At 48.0% G+C, this 21,942-nt stretch overlaps 8 protein-coding genes across 8 annotated transcripts; 5 read left to right on the top strand and 3 right to left on the bottom strand.

Annotated features, from left to right (window-relative positions):
• Positions 1-2,298: 2,298 nt before the first annotated feature.
• On the top strand, positions 2,299-4,228 carry CORC01_12767 (uncharacterized protein; the record flags this gene model as incomplete). The annotated part of the gene is made up of 4 exons (XM_022624385.1): positions 2,299-2,315; positions 2,373-3,251; positions 3,422-3,719; positions 3,773-4,228. The coding sequence occupies 4 exons, from the start codon at positions 2,299-2,301 to the stop codon at positions 4,226-4,228; spliced, it is 1,650 nt and encodes a 549-aa protein (XP_022469089.1).
• A 237-nt stretch (positions 4,229-4,465) lies between these two features.
• Positions 4,466-5,230, bottom strand: CORC01_12766 (acetyltransferase; the record flags this gene model as incomplete). The annotated part of the gene is made up of 1 exon (XM_022624384.1): positions 4,466-5,230. The coding sequence occupies one exon, from the start codon at positions 5,228-5,230 to the stop codon at positions 4,466-4,468; it is 765 nt and encodes a 254-aa protein (XP_022469088.1).
• Positions 5,231-8,108: 2,878 nt separating this feature from the next.
• Positions 8,109-8,465, bottom strand: CORC01_12765 (uncharacterized protein; the record flags this gene model as incomplete). Its single annotated transcript, XM_022624383.1, has 1 exon — positions 8,109-8,465. One exon carries the CDS (start codon positions 8,463-8,465, stop codon positions 8,109-8,111), a length of 357 nt encoding a protein of 118 aa, XP_022469087.1.
• A 3,296-nt stretch (positions 8,466-11,761) lies between these two features.
• Positions 11,762-12,010, top strand: CORC01_12764 (uncharacterized protein; the record flags this gene model as incomplete). The annotated part of the gene is made up of 1 exon (XM_022624382.1): positions 11,762-12,010. One exon carries the CDS (start codon positions 11,762-11,764, stop codon positions 12,008-12,010), a length of 249 nt encoding a protein of 82 aa, XP_022469086.1.
• A 3,141-nt stretch (positions 12,011-15,151) lies between these two features.
• Positions 15,152-16,578, top strand: CORC01_12763 (pectin lyase; the record flags this gene model as incomplete). The annotated part of the gene is made up of 2 exons (XM_022624381.1): positions 15,152-15,697; positions 15,760-16,578. 2 exons carry the CDS (start codon positions 15,152-15,154, stop codon positions 16,576-16,578), a joined length of 1,365 nt encoding a protein of 454 aa, XP_022469085.1.
• Positions 16,579-17,440: 862 nt separating this feature from the next.
• On the top strand, positions 17,441-17,794 carry CORC01_12762 (uncharacterized protein; the record flags this gene model as incomplete). Its single annotated transcript, XM_022624380.1, has 2 exons — positions 17,441-17,496; positions 17,611-17,794. The coding sequence occupies 2 exons, from the start codon at positions 17,441-17,443 to the stop codon at positions 17,792-17,794; spliced, it is 240 nt and encodes a 79-aa protein (XP_022469084.1).
• A 1,360-nt stretch (positions 17,795-19,154) lies between these two features.
• On the top strand, positions 19,155-20,863 carry CORC01_12761 (uncharacterized protein; the record flags this gene model as incomplete). Its single annotated transcript, XM_022624379.1, has 5 exons — positions 19,155-19,261; positions 19,332-19,372; positions 19,434-19,684; positions 19,747-20,684; positions 20,740-20,863. The coding sequence occupies 5 exons, from the start codon at positions 19,155-19,157 to the stop codon at positions 20,861-20,863; spliced, it is 1,461 nt and encodes a 486-aa protein (XP_022469083.1).
• Positions 20,864-21,312: 449 nt separating this feature from the next.
• On the bottom strand, positions 21,313-21,942 carry CORC01_12760 (D-isomer specific 2-hydroxyacid dehydrogenase; the record flags this gene model as incomplete). Its single annotated transcript, XM_022624378.1, has 1 exon — positions 21,313-21,942. A coding segment is annotated over one exon (630 nt), but the record flags the coding sequence as incomplete, so codon positions are not given.

Below are 21,942 nucleotides of genomic sequence, written 5' to 3'. Positions count from 1 at the left end.
ACCGTGTACTCGGTATTCTTCGGGTTGGTTTCCTAGCACGGGTGAAGTGAGCTACTGGAATTTCTGTACGGAGCTGATGATAGTCCACTAAAAGCTTGTCTTCCTAGGTCGGTCATTCGTAGCCGTACCCTGGAATTTCTTTTACCAAAAAAAAAAAAAAAAAGTCACCGTTAATGGCCTGTTTTCCACTGCAGTCTGGTCTCAAGTGGAACGTAAGTCTCATGCTCGACTCTGCATCAGGGATGAACTCTCCGAGTCGTCCTGAGTCCGCATTCAGTGGAAATAATGGACGGTCAGCTGCAGCCTGCTGCTAGACATTCGTTCTAGAAGTGGCCACGATCGAGCTCACCGACTCCGTGGTACCATGACCCTGGCTCATCCCTTTCTCCCAAACTCAGGAGTGCGGAGGATTTCGGAGACTCCGGTAAGACTGAAGTGCGGGATGAACAGGTGACCGGGAACGAGGCCTGCATTGAAAAGTTTGAGATGGTCATCTGAAGGCGCAAAACGTGGAGAAAGAAGCAATATTCTGGGAATGCGGTTGGGGAAGCAGTCGCGGCGGTTAAGCGAAGGATGGAGAAAACTCGAAAATATGGTAGCAAGCGTGTAAAATCCAAGAAAGCCAAGACATAGCTCTCCATTTATCATTTCTCCGTTCCCCATCAAAAGACGTTGGAGTCGGTCCGTTGAATACAGCGAGAGTCTTGGACGATTCCACTTGCAATCGGACCGTTACGCTCCACATTTCACCCCGAAACTGCGGAGAACAAGGCATGCAATTTGGGGCCCCGACGCTCCGCGTATGGCGGTCAACTTCCCCGGCTGCCCCGATGGGAGCTTGACAGGAGGATAGCTACTTATGGGATGCCCCGTGGGGCTCCAGGAAGATGGGCGGAGAAGCATAATCGAAGCTTGACTTTGAATTGTTGAAGCTACCGAGCCAGCAGCGATGGATAGAAAGGCTTGAGGCATCTGGAGATGCAGCAGAGCTACCTACTCAATGGAAGCGCAGCAAACGGTTGGATGCATTTGCATAGCGCAGGGATGACATTGACTCGTTTTAGTCTGCCCAGACTTGACACACACAACTCTGCGGACTGACAGCATTCGCCCAGCCAGCGGCCTTGACCAGTAACCCGGCTCCATTGTACGACATGTTGGATTTTCTAGTAAGTTTTCCCTGGGAAACAGATTGAACGTGCCGCTGGCTGACTCGCAGGTGAGGGTCTGGGGTTCATCGTTACTTTTTATTCTCGGTGTTCAATTCCAAGACGTTGCGTTGTGTTAAGTCGGCCCCACGTTGCATGTCCCGCTTTCACCTGTGGCATACTATGAGAGAAGACTTTCCGTTCGTTCAGGTAGGAGAAATCGGCAGATTGGTAGAGTTTCCAGGGAGACCTGGTCGCGGCGTAAGATCTTGGCCTTTCGTCGTGGGCTCACCTTGGCAGCATAAAAGTGTCTTGGCTACACAAATCCATTCCGTGTGCCAATGTCCGTGTACCCCTGCCTCACTGTCGGCGATGACGGTGGCCAAGCAGCCGATCCCGAAGCCTCACCCCAAATTCTCCCATCCATTGTCAACGGAGTGAGCCATATGAACAGGTGAGTTTTGCCCTATCCTGCGTGTCTGTTGTCCGCCCTGAACTTGTGAGCGCCCCGATCCCTAGCTCACACGACTCGCTCACACCAAATCCCGCCTAGGTGGAATGCGCCAGCCCCCTTCCACCCCCGGATTGTTGATGTATGGGGCTTCCTGTCGCCGGTCGCGTGGATGGAGCCTCTCCTGTCTCCCCCGGATGATGGCGTGGGATGAAAGTGGATCGTGTCCATGTAGGGATACACGAAGTACTTCTCAAGGTCTTCCCACACCTTACCTTCTCTTAACCCTCAATCAACCTTGCTGGTCTGCGCCCCAGTATGGAGAGAGGATAGGACCGAGTCGGCCTCTGGGGCAACGTCATAGCAGCGTTCCCAATAGTTGTGGTCGGTCAGCCGACTCAGGCTCGTCCACATCTGCGCAGTGGCAGGACATGGCTGCAGTATAAAGCCATCATGGTGCATATGTACGAGACCTAGAGCAGCATTTCCCAAGCTCTTTGGATTTCTCACTTCAACTGGGTTTGAACAAACCTTTCGTCCCAACTCCGCTACCTCACCCACCGAAACTGCCACCGGCAACTCGACCATTAGGACATCTGCATGAGTCCTTAAACGGAAAGCCTCTGCCCTCGTGCGAACCATCCCAGATTCATCTGAATTCTTTTCCAAAGATCAATAACGCCAAGGGCACTTTAAATCATGGGGTTGGGCAAGAAGTAAGAAGAATGAACTACACTGCTTTCCAATTTGCTCGTCGCTAATGCTCTGCTCAGGTCCATCCGCATCAATGGCGCCGACTGCGGCATCGAGTCGCTTTTGCTAGGTGTCATCACCAGCATTGGAGGCTTCCTCTTCGGTTACGATACCGGTCAAATCTCGTCCATGCTTCTTTTTACGGATTTTAAGAGACGCTTCGCTACCGGCGCACTCGATGCCAACGGCATTCCGGAATGGGTGCCCATTACCCAGTCCCTCATGGTATCGCTCATGAGTATCGGTACTCTCATCGGTGCGCTCTCTGGTGCTTACACAGCCGACTGGTGGGGTCGGCGAAGAAGCTTGAGTTTCGGTGTCGTCGTTTTCATTATTGGAAACATCATCCAGATCACGGCCATGAATTCGTGGATTCACATGATGATGGGTCGATTCGTTGCTGGTCTGGGAGTGGGCAACTTGTCCATCGGTGTGCCCATGTTCCAGTCCGAGTGCTCCCCCCGAGAGATTCGTGGCGCTGTTGTCGCTTCGTACCAGCTTCTCATCACCTTCGGTATCCTTATCTCCAACTTGATCAACTTCGGCGTCCGCAATATCCAGGAATCCGATGCTTCATGGCGCATCGTCATCGGCCTTGGTATTGGCTTCTCCCTCCCACTGGGCTTGGGTATCCTTGCCGTCCCCGAATCTCCTCGATGGCTCGCGGGACGTCAGGACTGGGAGGGTGCTCGTATGTCTATGGCGCGTCTCCGTGGCCTCAAGGACGATCCGCATAACGAAACTGTGGAACGGGATCTCCGAGAAATGTTCAAGGTCATCGAGGAAGAATCCAAGACAGGCTACGGCACCTGGTTGGAGTGCTTTACGGGATCCTCCGGGATTCCTAAGACTGTCTACAGAACCATATTAGGTATCTGCATTCACTTCCTGCAACAGTGGTAAGTCGATACATCTCACACCTCTACTCCACTCGCTTCAAACGTTATCAACAACAACGAGAAAAATAACGACATCCGACCCCTTGCTTCCTCCATCTCTGAACTATACCTCACCAAAACTGCCGCCAATACTTCCATTCTCTCTCGATCGTCTCTAATATCATTGATAGGACTGGTGTCAATTACTTCTTCTACTACGGGGCTCAAATCTTTGAGTCGGCCGGTATCGATGATCCCATTATGGTTCAGCTCATTCTTGGTGCCGTCAACGTCGTATGCACTTTCTACGGCCTCTATGCAGTCGAAAGATACGGCAGACGCTGGCCCATGTTCATCGGTGCTCTGTGGCAATTTGCCTGGCTTACAATCTTCGCCTCCGTCGGCACTGCTCTTCCTCCCGAAACCAGCGCAACTAGCGGCGTCGTCATGATTGTCTCGGCTTGCATGTTTATCGCTTCCTTCGCTAGTGTAAGTCTGCTCCCATTTACTGAAACAATTTGCGTTTGCTGACTATGGAACAGACCTGGGGACCTATGGCATGGTGCGTCATTGGAGAGACCTTCCCTCTCCGGACCAGAGCCAAACAGGCCTCTCTTGCAACCGCCGGCAACTGGTTGGGTAACTTTCTTATCTCTTTCCTCACGCCTTTTGCAACCAATGGCATTTCGTTTGCGTACGGTTTTGTCTTTGCCGGTTGCAACCTGGCCGCCGCTTTTCTCGTGTGGTTCTTCCTTTACGAGACAAAGATGCTGTCCCTTGAGAACGTGGACAGGATGTACAGCGACCCAAGTGTCAAGCCCTACTCTTCCACTCAGTGGGTGCCACCAGGATATATCACTAGGAAGGACAAGGACGAGTCTGTGTTCCAGCGAGCATCAGTTCACACCGACAACGCCAGTCCCAAGGAAAAGTCAAGTGATGAGAGGCCCTTCTCTGAACACCATACCAAGCCAGAAACCACATCCAACGCCGTTTAGGTGTCTGAGCTTTTGTAGCATTAGACCTTCCTGGCTTGAATTTAAGAAAATTTTGAGTTGTAATAATGAACATATCTGACGTGTCAAGCCACACGAGTTACCTTGATTGCGTTTAAAACACACATGTGCACACGTGTATCCCTGACTCCAGTCTGAAACGACCTCAGCTTAGTAGCTTCGCAGCAGCGTCATAATTCCAATTGGTCTATTGTTGTATCCATGTGCTACTTCAGAGCCTTAATGGCCGTCTCCTGTTCTCATAAAGATATTCGAAGGTCTTTCTCGATGCACAAACTGCTCTTCAACGTCATACTCAATCTCGGGTCCTTCTTGCTTAAAACCCAACTTAGCATATACGTGTCTACCCATACTCGACGCCTCAAGAAGCAGTTCAAGTCCACCACGTCGTTTTGCTTCATCGAGACCCCACTGCACCAGCTTCTTAGCAATGCCCTTTCCTTGGAACTTGGGATCCACGGAGCACATGTTCAGGACGAAGACTGCCGGTTGATCCGCCGTGGCCTTCTCTGCGATGACCTCCTTACGTCGCTTGTGCAATGAACTCATGCACGCTGCGGCGTATCGCTGCTCGGCTTCGTTTCCTGGGAAGACGGATTCGAGGCCGAGCTCCTTGATCGAGTCCTTTGACGGCGGGTCGCCGTGGCCTTCGACGGCGGATTGCTGCGCCCAGATAGCCATGCCAACAATCCTGCGCTGGCCGGCATTCTCGGGATCCGGAACGGTGGCCTTGAGGTACACCGAGTTGGGCTCGCCCTTGTTGTTCTTGTTGACGGTGCTTAAGCGGTGAGCCATGCGCTCGGCGCTGCGGACCAGGCCTTCGGGAGTGTCCCAGTCGGGGTTCATGGAGATGAAGACACCATCGCGCGCTTGGTGACCAAAGGCGTCACGGACGACCTCGGCGACTTGGGTGAAGTCTTCGGGTTGTGAGATGACTTCGACGCGCACATCGGCGTTCTGCCCCGCGCCAGTGGTGCTCGCCATGGTTATGACTGCGGGGTTATCGGGGTTCTGAACTTCGAATAGTGGGGGGGGATGATAATGTCTCGGTTCCAGGTGCTTAGGTGGCGTTGTTGCATAAGGTAAGGTTTCAAGTAGAGTCGAGGTTGCACATTCTATAATGTCTGTATAGGAGAATGCAAAGTGGACAAAGTGTCTTTACTTGGAAAAAGTCAGCAACGTTGCCAAGCTCTCCTTTTCTGCAGCACGAGAGACGGACAGCCGGAGTTGGATTTGGACGCATGAATCATCCAATGCCCCCTCCCATGTAGTTATGGCCCACTGGACTCCGCATCTCGGACGCGAAGAGCCCGATTTTAGTCGTGAATCCCTTGTCCTTACTAGTTTCGGAGCTGACTTACTCTTATCAACTGACACAATGGATCCCTCCCATGATAATGAGCCTTGGATGACAACTTGAGTTCTGGTAGGCAGATTGACCAACAACCAAGTATTCTTCAATAACCACGACATGACAGAGAGTGCCTAGTGCCAGCGTGATGCAAGGTGTCCAGAGTGGCTCACTCTTGAAGTGCCTCTAATGTCAAGCGTGTTAGGTTTCGTCTACTGTGAGACTTGACTTATTAAAGACGAAACATTCGACCGGGGCTATATTTCGCTGTCGCTGACAATCATTGTATAGGGGTCCCGCTTTCTTCTTGACAACCTAACCATCATGTTTGCCGCAGTTGCAGTGTCGAAGTCAAGATCATAGCCGTACAAGTAGAATGAGATGTTCGGGGGTAGAAAGTGTTTGACGGCTTCGCCGAGAAACGGAGCGGGCATATAGAGTTTTCGCCCTTATCTCAAGCTAATAGGGAGCATAATTGGATCCAGATCTCTACGACACGCCTAGCCAATGTTGCACCGAACATAGAATGGTGTTCCATTAACTACTTTACAGATGTTGCCTGCACTGATGATAACTAGTAGTTTTCGCAATCTACCCAGCATCATTAGACCCTCACAACACGGCCCAGACCGCTGAATAAAATATTTTTAAAAATTAGCAGACGAACACTTAAGCAGCGTAGATGTTGTTGCCAGCAGCGCCGGCGCCAGGTGCAGCCATGTTTCGCAGCTTGTCGCAATAACCCCAAGCCGTCAGAGCAGAATAATCTAGAATACCGTCACGGAAGCGCATGTATACTGATTATCCGGATTGGCAGTTCAGAATTGGGAATGGATGCTCCTATTAGCCACTACTTAATATTGCCTACTTTAGTTACGCCCAGGAAAAGAAACCCACACTACCTATTAATATCGCTGTAGCTTTCAACGTTATTAACTTATGAACCACTATTTATAAGCCTAACCGTCGCGCATTAGAGGTTTTAATGCTTGCAACTAAATCGACATAGACTATTATAAAGCTGGCGAAAGATGTAAAGACGACGTTTTTAAGGGAATCCATGCTGATAGGAGGGGTAGCTACCGCTTAATTGTAGAGATTAAGGAGCCAAGTAGTGAAAGGGATGAATAGAATAGGGCAATGTATTTTGATTGTGAGAATTACAGATAAGTGTCTGTTTATTATCAAACTTTTCTGTCGTCGGTCTCCTTGAGCCCGATCCAGACGTAAAACTCGTGAAATGGGAATCTTTACGCCTGCCTGGTCGCAAGAAGTGAGCTTACCCCAATTCCATGTCGATATATAATCGGACCAAACTACCACTACCCTTTTCCAATTTCAAGAGTTTGACGACGGCTTACTTGCCAAGACAAAAGTCTAGTTGCCTGCCTGCCTCGCCATGTGTGAGACAACCACCAAGCTCTAACCCTTCTGGGGAATGGCGTTTCAGGGGGGGTATTTATCCTTCAGACATTATGGTTACTTCGCAACAGGACTTTTATCCTAATTCGCTGGCATGGTAGCTGGGAAAGAAGCACAACTGATCTGTGTGAGCCCAACCGTTGAGTCACTACGGAGGTGCTCCTGTCACGAATCAGAGCACACAGCAATGTGCATATGAAATGGATAGAAAGTGGCTTGCTTTATCCTGAAGCGAACAAATTAAAAGGTCAAGTCTATATAATGAGTTATAGTGGGGGCCAAGTGAGAAAGCACGTAGCAAACGTATTCGTCTGTGCTGATACTAGTCCCTATTTCATGGCAGCTCCCCAGCAGCGGCTGACCATGATGAACTTTGAAACCTTTTCAGAATTACTCGCGATCGGTGGTCTGACGAGGTGAAAAAATGGAAAGTAATCAAGGGTTTTAGATCATGTAATTGAAGCTTACAGGCGGGCATCTGGTTGGTTGTACTCAGTGACAGGCCTTCTGAGCAAGATAGCGCTGCGGAGATCGGGTGATTTGAAAATTTTGTTCCATGGCCCTATAGGAAGAAAAAGTCGACGAATCGGGTGCGCAGTTGCCCAACATAGCGAACAAACAACAGAATTGTCCAGCACACTAGTTATGCGACCCTGAATGAAGTGAAACATTTGTCTATTCATATCTAGGAATCAACCAAACGCCAGATGCATGTACTGTTTTTTAGGAGTATTTCTGCTCAGGCAAGTCCATCGATTCACGTTTTGTGTCCTTGATGACGAATACACCCCCACAGCCCCTGCCGTAGGCCCTGCCATCTTAAAGAATGTTTGACCTTTCTGATCCGAAAGAAGCTTCACCTTGATCTCCCTTCAACTGCGAAAAGCTGGACCCCCAATGGAGCTTTATCATACTCTCGGTGCCTCACTTTCCGCAGGCCTCAAATTCCAGCAGTCAGCTTGGAATATTTCGCTTGTCGAGTCACGGAGCAGGGGGCCAACATGATTCTACAAAGATACCGAAAGCTGAAACTTCATTGGAGGAACCGAAATAAAAGAAATCTTTAAGGCTGCATGTAGACAAAACAAGCTATTCCTCAAAAAATAAGAGCACAGAATCAAACGTCCAAAATCGACCAGAGCCAATAACGAATTCCTTCACATCATTGCCCATCGGAGCGGCTCCTTCAACAGCGTACTCACAGCGTTCACCCTTCAAAGTGGAAGCCAGCCCACTCTTTTGCTCCAGTCGAGCAATGTGCCTGGACCGCTTGGCGGGCACATTCGTGGGAGAAACGGCAGTTAAGTCATTCTTAGCAAAGTCCCAGATCTTGTTGTCAGAGGTAATGAACGGAGCACCAGCATATTTACTCAGCGACTCATCCTTGCCGTTGAAGAAGTCAGAGAGCTCTCCAAGGAAGAGAGTTGTATCGATGATCTCTTTCATTCCGGAGAGAGAGCGCTTGTTGAGACACTTCTTGCATCGTTTCGTTTGGCGATCTGTCCTACGCTGTGGATAACGTACTTGCAGACCTGCTCGAAGATAGTCTTGGTTAGGTTGTCGTTCTTTTCCTAGTTGAAGATGCTGGTGAGATTCTCCATGTCGAAGTGCAGGGATTGGATGGGCGTGTTGGTGCCGTCGGGCTGACCATCGAGCCAGATGATGAGCTGGGAGGCATCGTTGAGGACGGCACCCTAATTCAAATCGCGACCGAATTGGAAGCCCAAGTCACCTCATCGAGTTTAGCCTAGATTTCACTGCCTTTAAGAATGATGTTGAACGCGCAAATGGCATTACCGCCTGGCTCGATGTCTAGTGAATTCGTTGTTAAAAGCTTTTAAGATATTAATTATAATTGAACAAGAAGGATTTTAAAACCAAATTATGTCATAGCTTTATTATTTTTTTTCATTTCTAGTAAAACAATCGAAAAGGTCTATAAATTTCATAGAAGCCTTATTCTTTCATTAAAGATGTAAGATTATTCAATTTGTTATTAATTATTTAGTTAATAAGTGAAAATCAAATCACTCAATCAGACGAGGCTTCTTTGTTTTCGCTAATTGAATCGAAAGAAGCGTTAGAGTGTCAAAGAAGTCAGACAAGATTATAGAAGGAAGGTTGCCCGCGGCATCTTCATTCTCTCCGAAACCCATTGGAAACATATAGAAGTCAACGTCCTTGGGCTTTTGTTGATCGATGACATTAGACCAATGCCGATGATACTAGTTCTAAAAATTCTTTACATTGCTTATAGTGGTGCCAAGGGTTGCAACCACTCCAATAACGGCCATTGTGATTCAGAAGACTGGTGATAGGTGGAAGCGGTAGGATAACTCCCTGGGTAAGTGACTAAGAAGCAGGAAAAAAGCATAAAGCGCAACTTTTTTTTGCGATGGAGGACTGATCTGTGTGATATAATGATGAGAGGGAGGACATCTTTTAAGGAATCCGATCCCCATTTATAAAGTCGTGATGTCGCTGCACTTGCTCCTTTCCCACGGCCATCTTGATTATTCTCCAACATCCATTTGACGATGTCGACTGCCATCTAACTTGATGTCATGGTTGATTCAATATTGCGGCTGACCAAGTAGAGCCTGCCTCTAATTGGAGTTGGCGGCGTAAAGGCCGATGCTAATCTCAGCTACTAAGTCTGCATTCGATGCATCGTGAAGTGAAATAGCAAAGTCGTTGTTGGTATTCTTGGCATACACGTTTAGTAGACTATATACCCAATTCCTTGCTTCTGAAACCGATCAGACAGGACAAAATCATCGACGCAGGCAATGCTTAGCAACATAAACTATGCGCATTAGCGTACCATTTTGCCTGGAAAAGCTCTCCGAGAAAGTCTACCGGACACTTCAAATGACGATTTCCATGAGCCACAGCACTTGAGCGATGATACATCTCCCAGGCATTTGCATTGCGTTTAAGACTTTGCCTTCTCCTCATTATAAATATCGAAGTCAGTGACTTAGGGGATGAGCATGCTTTCGGCTGCAGTATAAACAGTAAGATGTAATCGGGTGTACAAGAGGTAAAAGTGAGTGAAAGGGTCAATAAATAGGTGATGAATGAATCGATTGGATTGACGATGAACCTAATTTTTAAACTGAGAGGAAAAATCCTCTATATATAATCTAATAATTATTATATATAAGCGCATATATTGCTTATATGCGAATTAAGTTTAATTAGTTATTGGATATAGTTTTAACTAATTTATTTAGTTATATAAGTATTTGAACTTTATAAGAATACGAAACCTTATATAAAAGTTTCAAAAGATCTTTTCAATATATATATAAAAGGTTTTCTAGTTCGAACGTTATTTAGATACGTATTTATGAGAACACGTTTTAAGTCTATAGCTTTAAGGTATAGATATACATCTAAAAGTATATATTTATATATAAAATATATATCATTAAAATTGTGAAAAATCGTTAATTCTATATATATTTATTATAGACTTTAGTCTCTTATAATAATTAAGATATATCTAATTATACTAAGTATATATTTAATATTATATTATAGGGTATTTAGAGTTTTCTAGGGTACTTAGAGTTTTCTAAGGTACTTAGAGTTCTCTAGGGTACTTAGAATTCTCTAGGGTACCTGGGAGGTATAACTCTATTACAGGGTACTTAAGATATATAAATATTAAAATAATAAATAATTATTCTAAGTTAAACAAGCGGAGATGCGTGGTGGTAGCAAGCATACCTCCCCAACAGGGTTATTCGCCTAAACTATAGATATTGATCAAAAGGTTTGTAATTAAAAGTCACTAACTTATAGCTTAGTTGCACCTAAGGAGCACGAGCCTAGGTTGCACGGTGCCCCCTGGTGCTTGGGACTTGGATGAAGCTATTACTGTGCAGTTAACGGCTCGAGTGTGCTACGTGCTGTATTCGGCACAAGTTTCTTCCAAGGTGGGTAGAATCAAGTCGGAGGCATAACTTGCCACGTGAGGGTCTTGACCTAGCTTGGTTTAGTTAGTGATGCGCATTAATAAGTTTTAAACTGCAAGTTGAGACCGTAATGGAACAACTCCTTTTTCTTCACCTTCAAAATTAATACCCGGTTAAGCTTTGCATTCAATTTAATCACGGACCGTTTTGAGTTTTGGGATATTCTCAAACATTTCCTTCTTCAGTGGCTGTTGCAGGAACCTAATTTGCGGAAATTTTGAACAAAGTCAAAATATTTTGATAGCTCACTCTAAGCTACTAGGAAACTGACATAATTATAGACATTTTGCCCTGTTGTCGTTCAGAGTCCATTCTCCTTAAACTGGGTTACGTGACGACCATTAAAAGTAGGCGAGCCTTTTTATCTGGAAAAAGTTTCTCTAGTTGATGCGAACCAGATTATACAGTTTTCCCTCAGGAAGTATCCGAGATTCCATTCAAACTACGACAGATTTAAGGAAAATAAAATGTCCCGTGAGATTGGGTTGACTATCATGCAGGCGTTTTTGTATAAAGACTGGCTTCGGGTGGGAAGGTGTTATAGGGATCCTCAAACTTCAGAATCACATCTTCTTTGTTTTCATCATGTATCTCAGCTTTCTCAAGTCCCTGACCGTGGCCACGTTCTTTGGTTTCTCCGCTAAGCAAGTGCTGGCCGATGATGACCCATACGACGACGTATACAAAGTACAGGTTCAAGCTGGCACGACGCAAAATTCGTACTTATATTCCGGCCCACACGATCAAAGTTGTCTTTTGATGCCAATTGCCGTGTCTCCGCCTGTTCGCCAAACTCAAGGCGGGAAAACTCTCGACGCGAACACAATATGTTGCTTCGTATACACCGCCAGCAGCCAAAGGCTCTGCTTTTGGCATGGAATTGCACCAAGATCAATCAGTGCCGCCAACTGCCGTAACGAATGGAGCGGCGCCGAAACAAGTGTCACTATCACAAAAGACCATCGTCTTCCAGTCCAAGGTTGGGGCAATTCGATTCCTTGCAGTTAAAGTAAGTTCCCCTGCTCCATTGTACACCAATTAAAAGCAGCACTTAGAGAGGATAATACGATCATCCGAACGTCGCTAACCGCTTTTCTTGACACAAGATCATTGCCCAAGCTTCAGACTCTAAATAAAAAAATTGGCGACGGTCTGAGTCCACTTGCACCTGCGACGGCTTTAGGAAGCTAAATATCTCAACCACGAAACTGGACTTACAATTGGCATAATAGATTAAGAAGCTCTACATCATGTGTCAATGCTATAGGTAATAAATCTATCTATGTTTTATCTCGAGTGAAATCAGGAAACGTTTGTTGTAACCTTCGAAAACGGCAAAAGACTGTTGGTGCAAGAGGATAAAGGCCTCATATTTACACTACACATGACAACTCGAAACTTTCCGTATAGGAGCTTCGGCGCCAACCTCTCAGACTAAGACCAATTTCTACCATGAAATTCGATATTCATCTGGTGTCCCTGATAGCTTGGTAACCGGATATGCATGTCTTTTGAAAGGAGTCTAGCACAGATCCATGCTGCTAATTCTTTAAGCTAGGACTCTCTAAAAATATCACATCAGCTACGCTTCATGCCCGAAACCCCGTGAAAATGCCTTATCATAAGTGCCACCCAGTAACTTCTGACCTATGCAACCTGCGTAAGTTTCGACTCGAGCAAACACGCGAGTTTACTCGACAACGTTCACGATTTAAAAATTCTGATCGTAGTATGGGGCCTGAGCCGGACAGATCGTGGACATGTTTAGTCCAGGACGAATCCGCTATCGAAAGTGTCCCTATCAACGAGCTTCGCAGAACGTCCCGTCAATGCGACAGAGCTGAGTATGTTCGTCTGGCCTGGAAATTTGTCTACGCCAACGACCGCCATCATTTGAAGCACTGCATCTTCCGCTACGTAAATAGTTCTCCGCTCCGTTAAAGGGCACAATGTGGCCCAGCCAGCCTCAATGGGAGGAAAACTATATTAAGTAATGGATGGATGTGATCCTGAATAAGAGGGTTATGCCACTCGAAAAGTTTATAACCATAGTAGTGTTCGAGTCTGAGTAGGCAAAGTTTATCTTGATTAGTTAGGTTACTAAATTGAGAGAAACTACAAGAAAGTACGATGTCTTTGGCATTCAACTTCTTGTAACTATACGTACCTACCCAACACGTCATGAATGATATCATAGGTGTGATAATTTTCTCGAGGCGTGATGGAGATTACTCCCAAAATGACTGTCTTCTAAGGGTTTCACTGAGATTGGATGGTAAAATGTTTTCCCTCTCTGGACGCATACGGTGGTCTAAGTAATGGTTGTAGTGTACCACGCCTGCCGCTTTGTGCTTGCGCCTTTCTATATGCCTTTGGTTCTGGTCTCTATGTCTTATTCACCATTTCTCAAGTTGAAAATATGGACCGTGATGTTGGTGTGTTGGTTCAATTGCTGCTGGAGATGTTGCCGTTTTATGTGAATTTCCCGCCTCATGAACATGGTCCATATTCAAGGAGAGACTATTTGTGCAGTATGGCTATGACTTTACATGTCCCTGGGTAGTGTAGCACCGTCAGGAAGACTTTGTTTGCTCCAACGTGATCCTGTCCAGGGTTCGCCTCTTCATAGTGGATGGAACTGACAAACCGATAGTACATGGCCACAAGGACACCGTCTATACCGGGACCAACCTAGTAGATCTAGTGGTAGCCTGGGAAGCTTCTGCCCGCAACAGCCGAGCCAAGACTGCGAGCTAGATTGATAGAGGCTCCATTATAACAGCCAGCTGTTTGATGCGTCATCATCTACTACTCTACTGAAGAGAAGGATTTCAATAACAATCTATCTACCGCTTATCATGATTCATGATTCCAAATAATGTTACTCCGATTCTGATAGGGGCCAGGCACATCGCCTTTCGTCGCCTTTTGCTGATCTGCAGCCAACATGAGCACCGCAAACATCAGCTACGATATTAGGAACATATCGATCAAGACACCCTGGGAGATTGACAGGTTTGTGACGAGGCTGGTGTTTGTCTTGCCCACATCCCAGGGAGGGTATACAATGAACGAGTCCACCAGCTGATATTAAGGCGGCCAAAATTTGCGCAGGAAACAAAAATATTACCTGGTCCAGGCAGGTTAGATGAACTGCAGCCGCAAGCCCGAGCGTACTCTAAGTGCACCACCGATGAGCTCGTCATCATCAGCAACAAGGGTTTAGACACTACTTTAGAACACTTTTACCACAGACCATTCCCCCGGGTTGATATTGATGATGGCAACAACCAGTCATCTCTGGACACGAAAATCGCTGCAGATATCAAAGGCCGCGCTGTTACCGTAGATACTTGCCAAACTAGGATATGCGTTGAGCTGTATTCTGTACCAAAAACACGCCGATCTCCGCCGCATTCTAAGGTTAAGAGCCGAAGAGAAGGCTAAGTTGCCTAGTAAAACAATAGGAGCACGGACTAGCGCAAATCCGAGTTTGACGAGTTTCTACAGTAAGACTTTTCGGGCGCAAGCCGTGTCGAAACTCCCACGTGGTACCCAAGTAGAACAGACCATAGTATTAGGCTTATTCCCCTGACACGGGTAGGCTAGCCGAGTTTAATAGCAAAGGCACCGTTCATCCGTATTTGCTCGAATTCGGCATATGGGGCCGTGGAGGAGACATCACTACTCTCGATTAAGCAGATGTGGTGTCCCGTTCAGGGGGCGCGTAGGGCGCACGCTCCATGTCAAACTATACCCAGCCAATCAAAGGGCTCTTGAAGCAGCGCGTTACACAAATTCAATCGGTTAGTGAGATTAAAGTGACAGGCGTAGTCTGTTCCAGATAGAGACTGATCCTCTCTGCCGTATTCGCATGCAAGAAACGGCTGACATCGGCACTTTATCAGAGGCTGCCTTCTTCCACGCGCCCGTTGAGGCTGAATTATCTTCATTCATTTTCTTTGCTACTGATGTGTTTCTGACCAAGTCACTCTTTTACTCTTGTCTTGAATTGAGGCACCTTGCTTCAAGACTGTCCACTCGTTGAGTTCCGGAACTCGCCATCTGCTTTTTTTTTTCTCGGCCTCAGTCTTTATTGAAACAATTTCCCTTCTCAATTGAGTCCCGCGGAATCCGCATTCCATAACAATGAAGTCGGCTTCAACCATCTTGGCGGTCTTGGCGGTCGTTGCCAATTTGACTTCAGCCCAGACCGTGATCGGAAAGGCGGAAGGTTTTGCGGCCGGGGTTACTGGAGGTGGAAGCGCTGCCGCCGTCACTCCCCAGGATATTGATGAGCTGAAAAAGTACTTGACCGACAACGAGCCCCGCGTCATTGCTCTTTCTCAGGAGTATGACTTTACCGAGTCCGAGGGCACGGAGACCGGCACGGCATGCGCCAACTGGGGCACCGGCGCCGCTTGCCAGAGAATCATCTTGGACGACTGCGGCAGCGCCGTCAAGGAGACGGACACTTGGTACAAGGCCGCCCGCACGCCTATCGATGTTGGGTCTAACAAGACCATCATCGGTGTCGGTAACAAGGGTGTCATCAAGGGCAAGGGCTTGAGAATGATGGGCAGCAATGTTATTATCCAGAACATTGAGATCACTGACTTGAACCACAAGTACGTTTGGGGAGGTGACGCTCTGTCGTTCGCCGGGGCTGACCTTGTCTGGGTCGATCATGTCACGGTAAGGCGACCTTCTGACATTTGTCAAAGCTATTCGTGTCTCGAAGCTGACTTGGACCAAAGACTACCCGCCCCGGTCGCCAGCACTACGTGTTTGGCTTCACCCCCAGCAAGCGCATCACCCTATCCAACAACTTCATCAACGGAAACTCTACCTACTCCACTGGCTGCGATGGATACCACTACTGGACTTTCGAGATGGTTGGCACAGCCGACCAAATCACCATGAAGAACAACTACGTGTACATGACTTCCGGCCGTGGTCCTGCCCTGAGCGGTTCAACCCTGCTTCACGCCGTCAACAATGTGTGGGAGGACACCAAGGGACACGCCATTGAGGGTGGCGACGCCACGGCTCGCGGCATCTTTGAGGGCAACGCCTTCGTCAACGTCAAGCAGCTCGTTTCTGACTACCAGGGCAAGCTCTTCACTGCCCCTGACGCGACGACCGCCGCCCAGTGTAAGACTGCGCTCGGCAGAGCTTGCGAAGTCAATGTTTTCGAGGACACCCCCGACTCGTTCAAGTATACTGATACCTCTTTCTTCAACGACTTTCATGGCCTCACCATCGCCAGCGCCGCAGCTGGCAGCGAGATCAAGAACAGCGTCCCCAGCAACGCCGGTATGGGCAAGCTCAGCGCTTCCTCTTCTTCCTCTGGTGCTACAAAGGTCACTGCTGAAGAGACCCCCGGTACCGTCAAGGCCGCTCCCTCCGCCGCTCCCAAGATATCTACCTCTGCTGCGCCCAAGCCTTCCAAGGCTGCTATCCCCGGCGCGGTCGCTCTCTGGGGCCAGTGCGGTGGCAAGGGTTTCTCCGGTAGTACCACCTGTTCGTCTGGAAAGTGTCAGTTTTACAACGACTGGTACTCCCAGTGCATCTAAGTTGATGGAATGACGTCGACTTGACTTAACCTCAGCGATGAGAAAGGAAAGTTGCGCACCTGACCGCGGACTGCGGCATCGTGTTGCGCTACCAATCTCTATGTAATAACATTCCGGATGTATCGGATATCTTCATGTATACTTTTCCTCTGTAAATACTTTACTTTCAAGGCCAGCGGCCACGTTAAAATTATCAGCATTGTATATCAATTGTCTCTTACGGGCGAATCATTTCCTAACAGGGTCGCTATCCATGCTGAAATCGGTCATACAAGGATTATGAGTCTCTCAAGCTCGTATTGCCGTCTACTTTGGTTCTACGTCTACTTACCTTGGTACGGTAAAGTAGGTCAGACGACAATGGATGTCTGTTTCCGTATATGAAGAGTTTACTCAGGCCATCGACCAGAATGGCTGTTTTATGGTCAAAGTCGGGGACAAAAGGCTTCTATTGTCGGCGGTTCAAAGCTAGAACGGAACTACTCGTCGAGTCGTGAGTTTCACTAACTCCTAGTTCCCACTCTCGCTCTCGGTTTCGCTCCCGGTTTCGCTCCCTCACGTGGCTCAGTGGACGCCTGTTCACCCACCTCGTGGACATGTTCATCGCACATTTCAGCCTTGCAGCAGACCCAGAACTTCGGAAGCCACTGGAGACCTGATCTTATTGAATCTGACTATTGCTTCATCTATGTTGGGCCCTAAAGTAATGGTTTACCAAGAGCTGAGCAGTCAAGTGTCTACAGATAGATCCCTTCAACACTCGCTCTACCAACTCAACTCAGATCGACATTCAATAGTCACTTCCACAACCCAACATTCACCTTACCAATCTCTGTCTTTGATAATAATCGACTACATCACAATGAGAATGCGGTTCTCCACTGCCATGATAACTTTCTTCCTCGCTGCCGCGACCGGGTAGGCTACCACCGTTTCTCTTGCTTCAACGCTTCTTTTTCTCTTCTTTTTCTTATGAACCGACAAATCACCCTACACCAGTTTTTCCAGACTCCGTTGCTAACAAATGATCAGTGTTGCTGCCAAGCACCACATCCAGCTCTACTGCACTACTGCCTCTGGCAGCGGACAATTCATTTTCCTGTTTCCCGTAAGCTCTCCCTCTTGCCCAAATCGAAAGTCTCAAGCGAGGAAACCAATAGTGAATTACAACGATGACGTGACCAACAAGGTCTGCCCCATCTTCTTCTCCGACTGAACGCTGGGTCACAACGATGGTCACCATGTCTGTAACTCTCCTAGCAAGCAGATGGATGGCGATGGCTTCTCCAAAGCTTGCGTTTGATTGCTGCGAGAGCCACCGGAAGCAAGGCGTAATAGTTTAGCTGAGAAAAGATACGATTGACCGCCCCTTCTTGGGCCAAATCACCATGAATACAACCAATTTAGTCATTACCATGCATTACGTTAGTTACTCCTTCACCAAAATTAAATTGATGCCATTTCAGATGTTCGTTAAGTACTTTGCAGTTTCGTTTTTTTTTTTATCGGTGCACTGCGGTTTACGCTCTATGTAATTGACAGCTACCTGAAAATGACTTGGATACTGTTGTTGCTGTTTTCTGCCTTCAAAGAATCTTTGCAAAGAAACAATATAGCAGGTCTCTGCGACTCATGAACATAGACTATAAAGTTTTTACTTGTTGACAGGGGTGCGCTGCCGATGGCCAAGTTCCTAATTTTGCAATCATGGCTATTGTCATCCCTGAGATATATTGCTATCACAAACCTATCCAAAGTTAAGAGGCTTATTCGGATGAACTATCCTCAACTTGAAGAAGTCAACGAATCTCGCACAATTCTTAGCCTTGGTATTGTGAGTAAACAATTAGAATACAAGACACAGAAACTGACGTCCTAAAAGTGAATTCCGTTCCCAAAATGAGTACCTTAGCAGGCAGTTGTGTTATTTAAATTACAGTTGGACTGGATCCGCTGACTCGGAGTTAATATCCAGGACGCTTACGTTTCTACAGGGGCTAAACAAGATTGGAAAAGACCGTGGATCGATATTCTGGGGGGTCTGACATGACAGCTCCATTGTTCTATACATATACCCTTAATATGGACACTTAGCTCCGACTTACATGCATCCTCGAAACCGTGCCGTTACACTGGTCAAAACACGTCAACTGTCTTTGTCATAAGGAATTTGTCTTCTGCGCGGATGAAGGTCAGCTGCCGCGTACCCGCTCGCGCAATGTTAGGAAGAATGGCATCATCCTTAACACCCCTGGTAGTAAGCTAGAACCACATCCAAAGGAACAATAACCAACCAACCACAATTTCCCAAAGTGTGTTAAGAGATAAGCTATCAGAAGAATAACTACATCCTTTCTATTGCCGAAATAATGATCATAGGCGTGTGAATCTGGGCCATTGTCGGGAAACGCCCGACCCACGTCTGCCGGTGATGTGCTCCGATGCGGCGTTGACGACTTCAATATTGTCCGACCATTGGAACCGACTTGGATCTGCTGGGTTTACTTGAAGAACGGTTACCACACTTAGAAGTTCCATCACCATTCTGCCGTGAACACACGACTCATTCCTTCATCATGTCTACCCCGGCTCGTCGATGGTACCACTGGTTCGCCCCAACTGATAGTCCAGAAGAGAGAAGGCTGATACTCAAACTTGACTTTCTGATCGTCCCTTATGCTTTGTACGTCTCAAATATTAAATTAACTCCATACTCTTTCCGAGTTTCAACGGGCCTAATCATACCTTCGCAGCATCATCTACTGGGTCAAGTACATCGATCAGATTAATATCAGTAGGTCACTCTTCTTCAAAGTGAGGGTCAAAACTGCTGGATCATCGCTAATCAAATATAGACAATGCCTACGTTTCTGGAATGGCCGATGAGCTCGGCTTTCACGGCAATGAGCTCGTCCAGTTCCAAACCATTTTCGTGGTGGGAAACGTAGTGGGCCTTTTGCCATTCATCTATCTGTTCCCAAGAGTCCCGATGCATGTCCTTGTTCCAACTCTTGATCTTGGTTGGGGCCTGTTCACTCTCCTCCAGTATCGCGCCCAGAGTTATGCGGAAATCATGGCGTACCGGTTCCTGGTGGCCATTTTTGAAGTGAGCCCGGCTTTCATCTAACCACTCGTGATCAGGTTCAATGCAAGCTGACCATCCACCAGGCCTCATATTTCCCAGGCGTCCACTTCGTCCTTGGGTCATGGTATCGGAGCGACGAAATCGGCCGACGAGGCGGCATCTTCTACATTGGCCTGACCCTCGGCACCTTGACGGCATCGCTACTGCAAGCCGCGGCGGTAACATACCTCGACGGAACGCACGGCCTGGCCGGCTGGCGCTGGCTCTTCATCATCAATGCCATCATCACACTCCCTCTTGCCGTCGTCGGGTACTTTGTTTGGCCCGGTACGCCCGCGAAACCCAACAAGCTGCTCATGAAAGAGCCCGAACTCCAGCTGGCACGCTCGCGTCTGGAACAGGCCGGCGCGTCAGTCGAGAGCACGCCATTCTCCCTGAGCCTCTTGAAACGCGTGTTTACCAACTGGAGATTCTACGTCTTGATCCTCTGGAACATCTTCTTCTTCAACACCAGCGCAAACAGCGCTGCCTTTTTGTTGTGGATCAAGAGTCTCGGTAGATACAGCACCGCCCAGATGAATAACCTGGCTGCGCTGAGTCCCGGGTTGGGAATCTTCTTCGTGCTCTTCATCAACTTTAGCGCAGACTTGTGGATCGGGCGTACGGCAGCCATCACTCTGGCATCGGCAATCAACTTCTCGGGCTTGGTCATACTGGCTGTTTGGAATGTGCCGGAAGCCGCAAAGTGGTACGCTTTCAGCACCACCTACTCCGCCGTGGCCGTGTCCTCGGTGCTGTACGGATGGGCCAACATCATTCTCAAACACAACATCGAGGAGCGAGCTCTGACCCTGATCCTCATGACGGCCATCGCCACGTCCACCAACGCCTGGATCCCGTTGTTGGTGTACCCTACTGTAGAAGCTCCGAGGTTTCCCAAGGGCTATGTGTACTCTGCCGTCATGGTTGTGCTCTTGGTCATCATGACGCAGGTTGTGCGAGTATTATTGGGCTCTCATGGGTATGCATTCTTAATGGAGGAGAGAAGAAACGACTTGATGCTTACTTTGTACTAGGGAGAAAAGAATCCGCAAAACTCACGACAATCGTAGCGCTACAGAATCTGTTGAAGGGCAGTCACCTACGCGCTACGATACGACTGACCAGAAAGGACCCGATACTCTGATTGCTTCAGTTTGAATCTGGTTAATGCTGGGAGAGGACGTGATCTCCCCCGGTGGTGCGGGGGCTGGTGGCATCGCAGAGTCGACCAACAAGTGTTTCATCCAGGATAGACAGCAAGACTTGAATAATTACAGTAGGATTTTTTCAGAACCAAACAGCGAAGGGTCTATACCCTACATGAAGTGAGCTATGAGATGGTCAAAGTATTTGGACAATGGCGTCAATGAGACTGGCACAGGTTGATAAGGTGCTGTGTCTAGGCAGAACCATGGTACATACTGTGTGATAGAATCAAAAACATCTTATAACCCCGCTGCACGTACGCTTCATATTGCGCAGTGCATATACGCATACTTGGATTACCCCTACAGCAACTTCTTCCAGTTTTCATCAACTCATTCAAGGCCGGGAGCTCTTTATTTAGACCAGACGGCAACTCATCTGTTTTCCCTCCCAAAAATCGTCTAGTAACCCTCCCTCTTATTGACGAGATTGGTCAGTTTCTTGCCCTCACTCAGCCTCTTCAAATTCAACCCCAAAATACCCAGCACCCTATCCCCATAACTCGTCGACAACCCACTGATATGCGGCGTAATCAGCAAATTCTTGGCCTTCCAAAGCGGGTGCCCATCAGGCAAGGGCTCCGGGTCCGTAACATCCAGCGCCGCCCCGCGAATCGTCCCCTCGTCCAGCGCCGTAATCAAATCATCCGTATTAATAATCGGGCCCCGTGCGATATTCGAAATAAACGTCTTCTTCTCGGCCAGGATCGCAAACTCCTCGGCCGCGAGCAGATGACTCGTCTTATCCGTCAACGGCGTCGCGACGACGAGCAGATCGAGCCCGGAGCCGAGAAAGGCGTGCAGGTCGGCCTTGGAGGCGCCCGAGAACCATTTGGAGGGGAACTTGCCCTCCGGGTCGCCGAGGCCGGGGGGCGTGTACGAGTCGTCGCGCTTGGATTCCGGCGTCGGGCGCGGGTGCAGGGTGTAGGCGTGCACGTTGAAGCCGAGGGCCGTGGCGACGCGGGCGGTTTGTCGGCCGATGCTGCCGTAGCCGAGGATGCCTCTGCCGGTTTTGTGAGAAATGGGAGGTCG

This window comes from Colletotrichum orchidophilum (genome assembly GCF_001831195.1).
Source record: "Colletotrichum orchidophilum strain IMI 309357 chromosome Unknown Scaffold_165.1, whole genome shotgun sequence".
NCBI classification, from domain to species: domain Eukaryota; kingdom Fungi; phylum Ascomycota; class Sordariomycetes; order Glomerellales; family Glomerellaceae; genus Colletotrichum; species Colletotrichum orchidophilum.
This window is presented reverse-complemented; position numbering and strand designations above follow the sequence as displayed.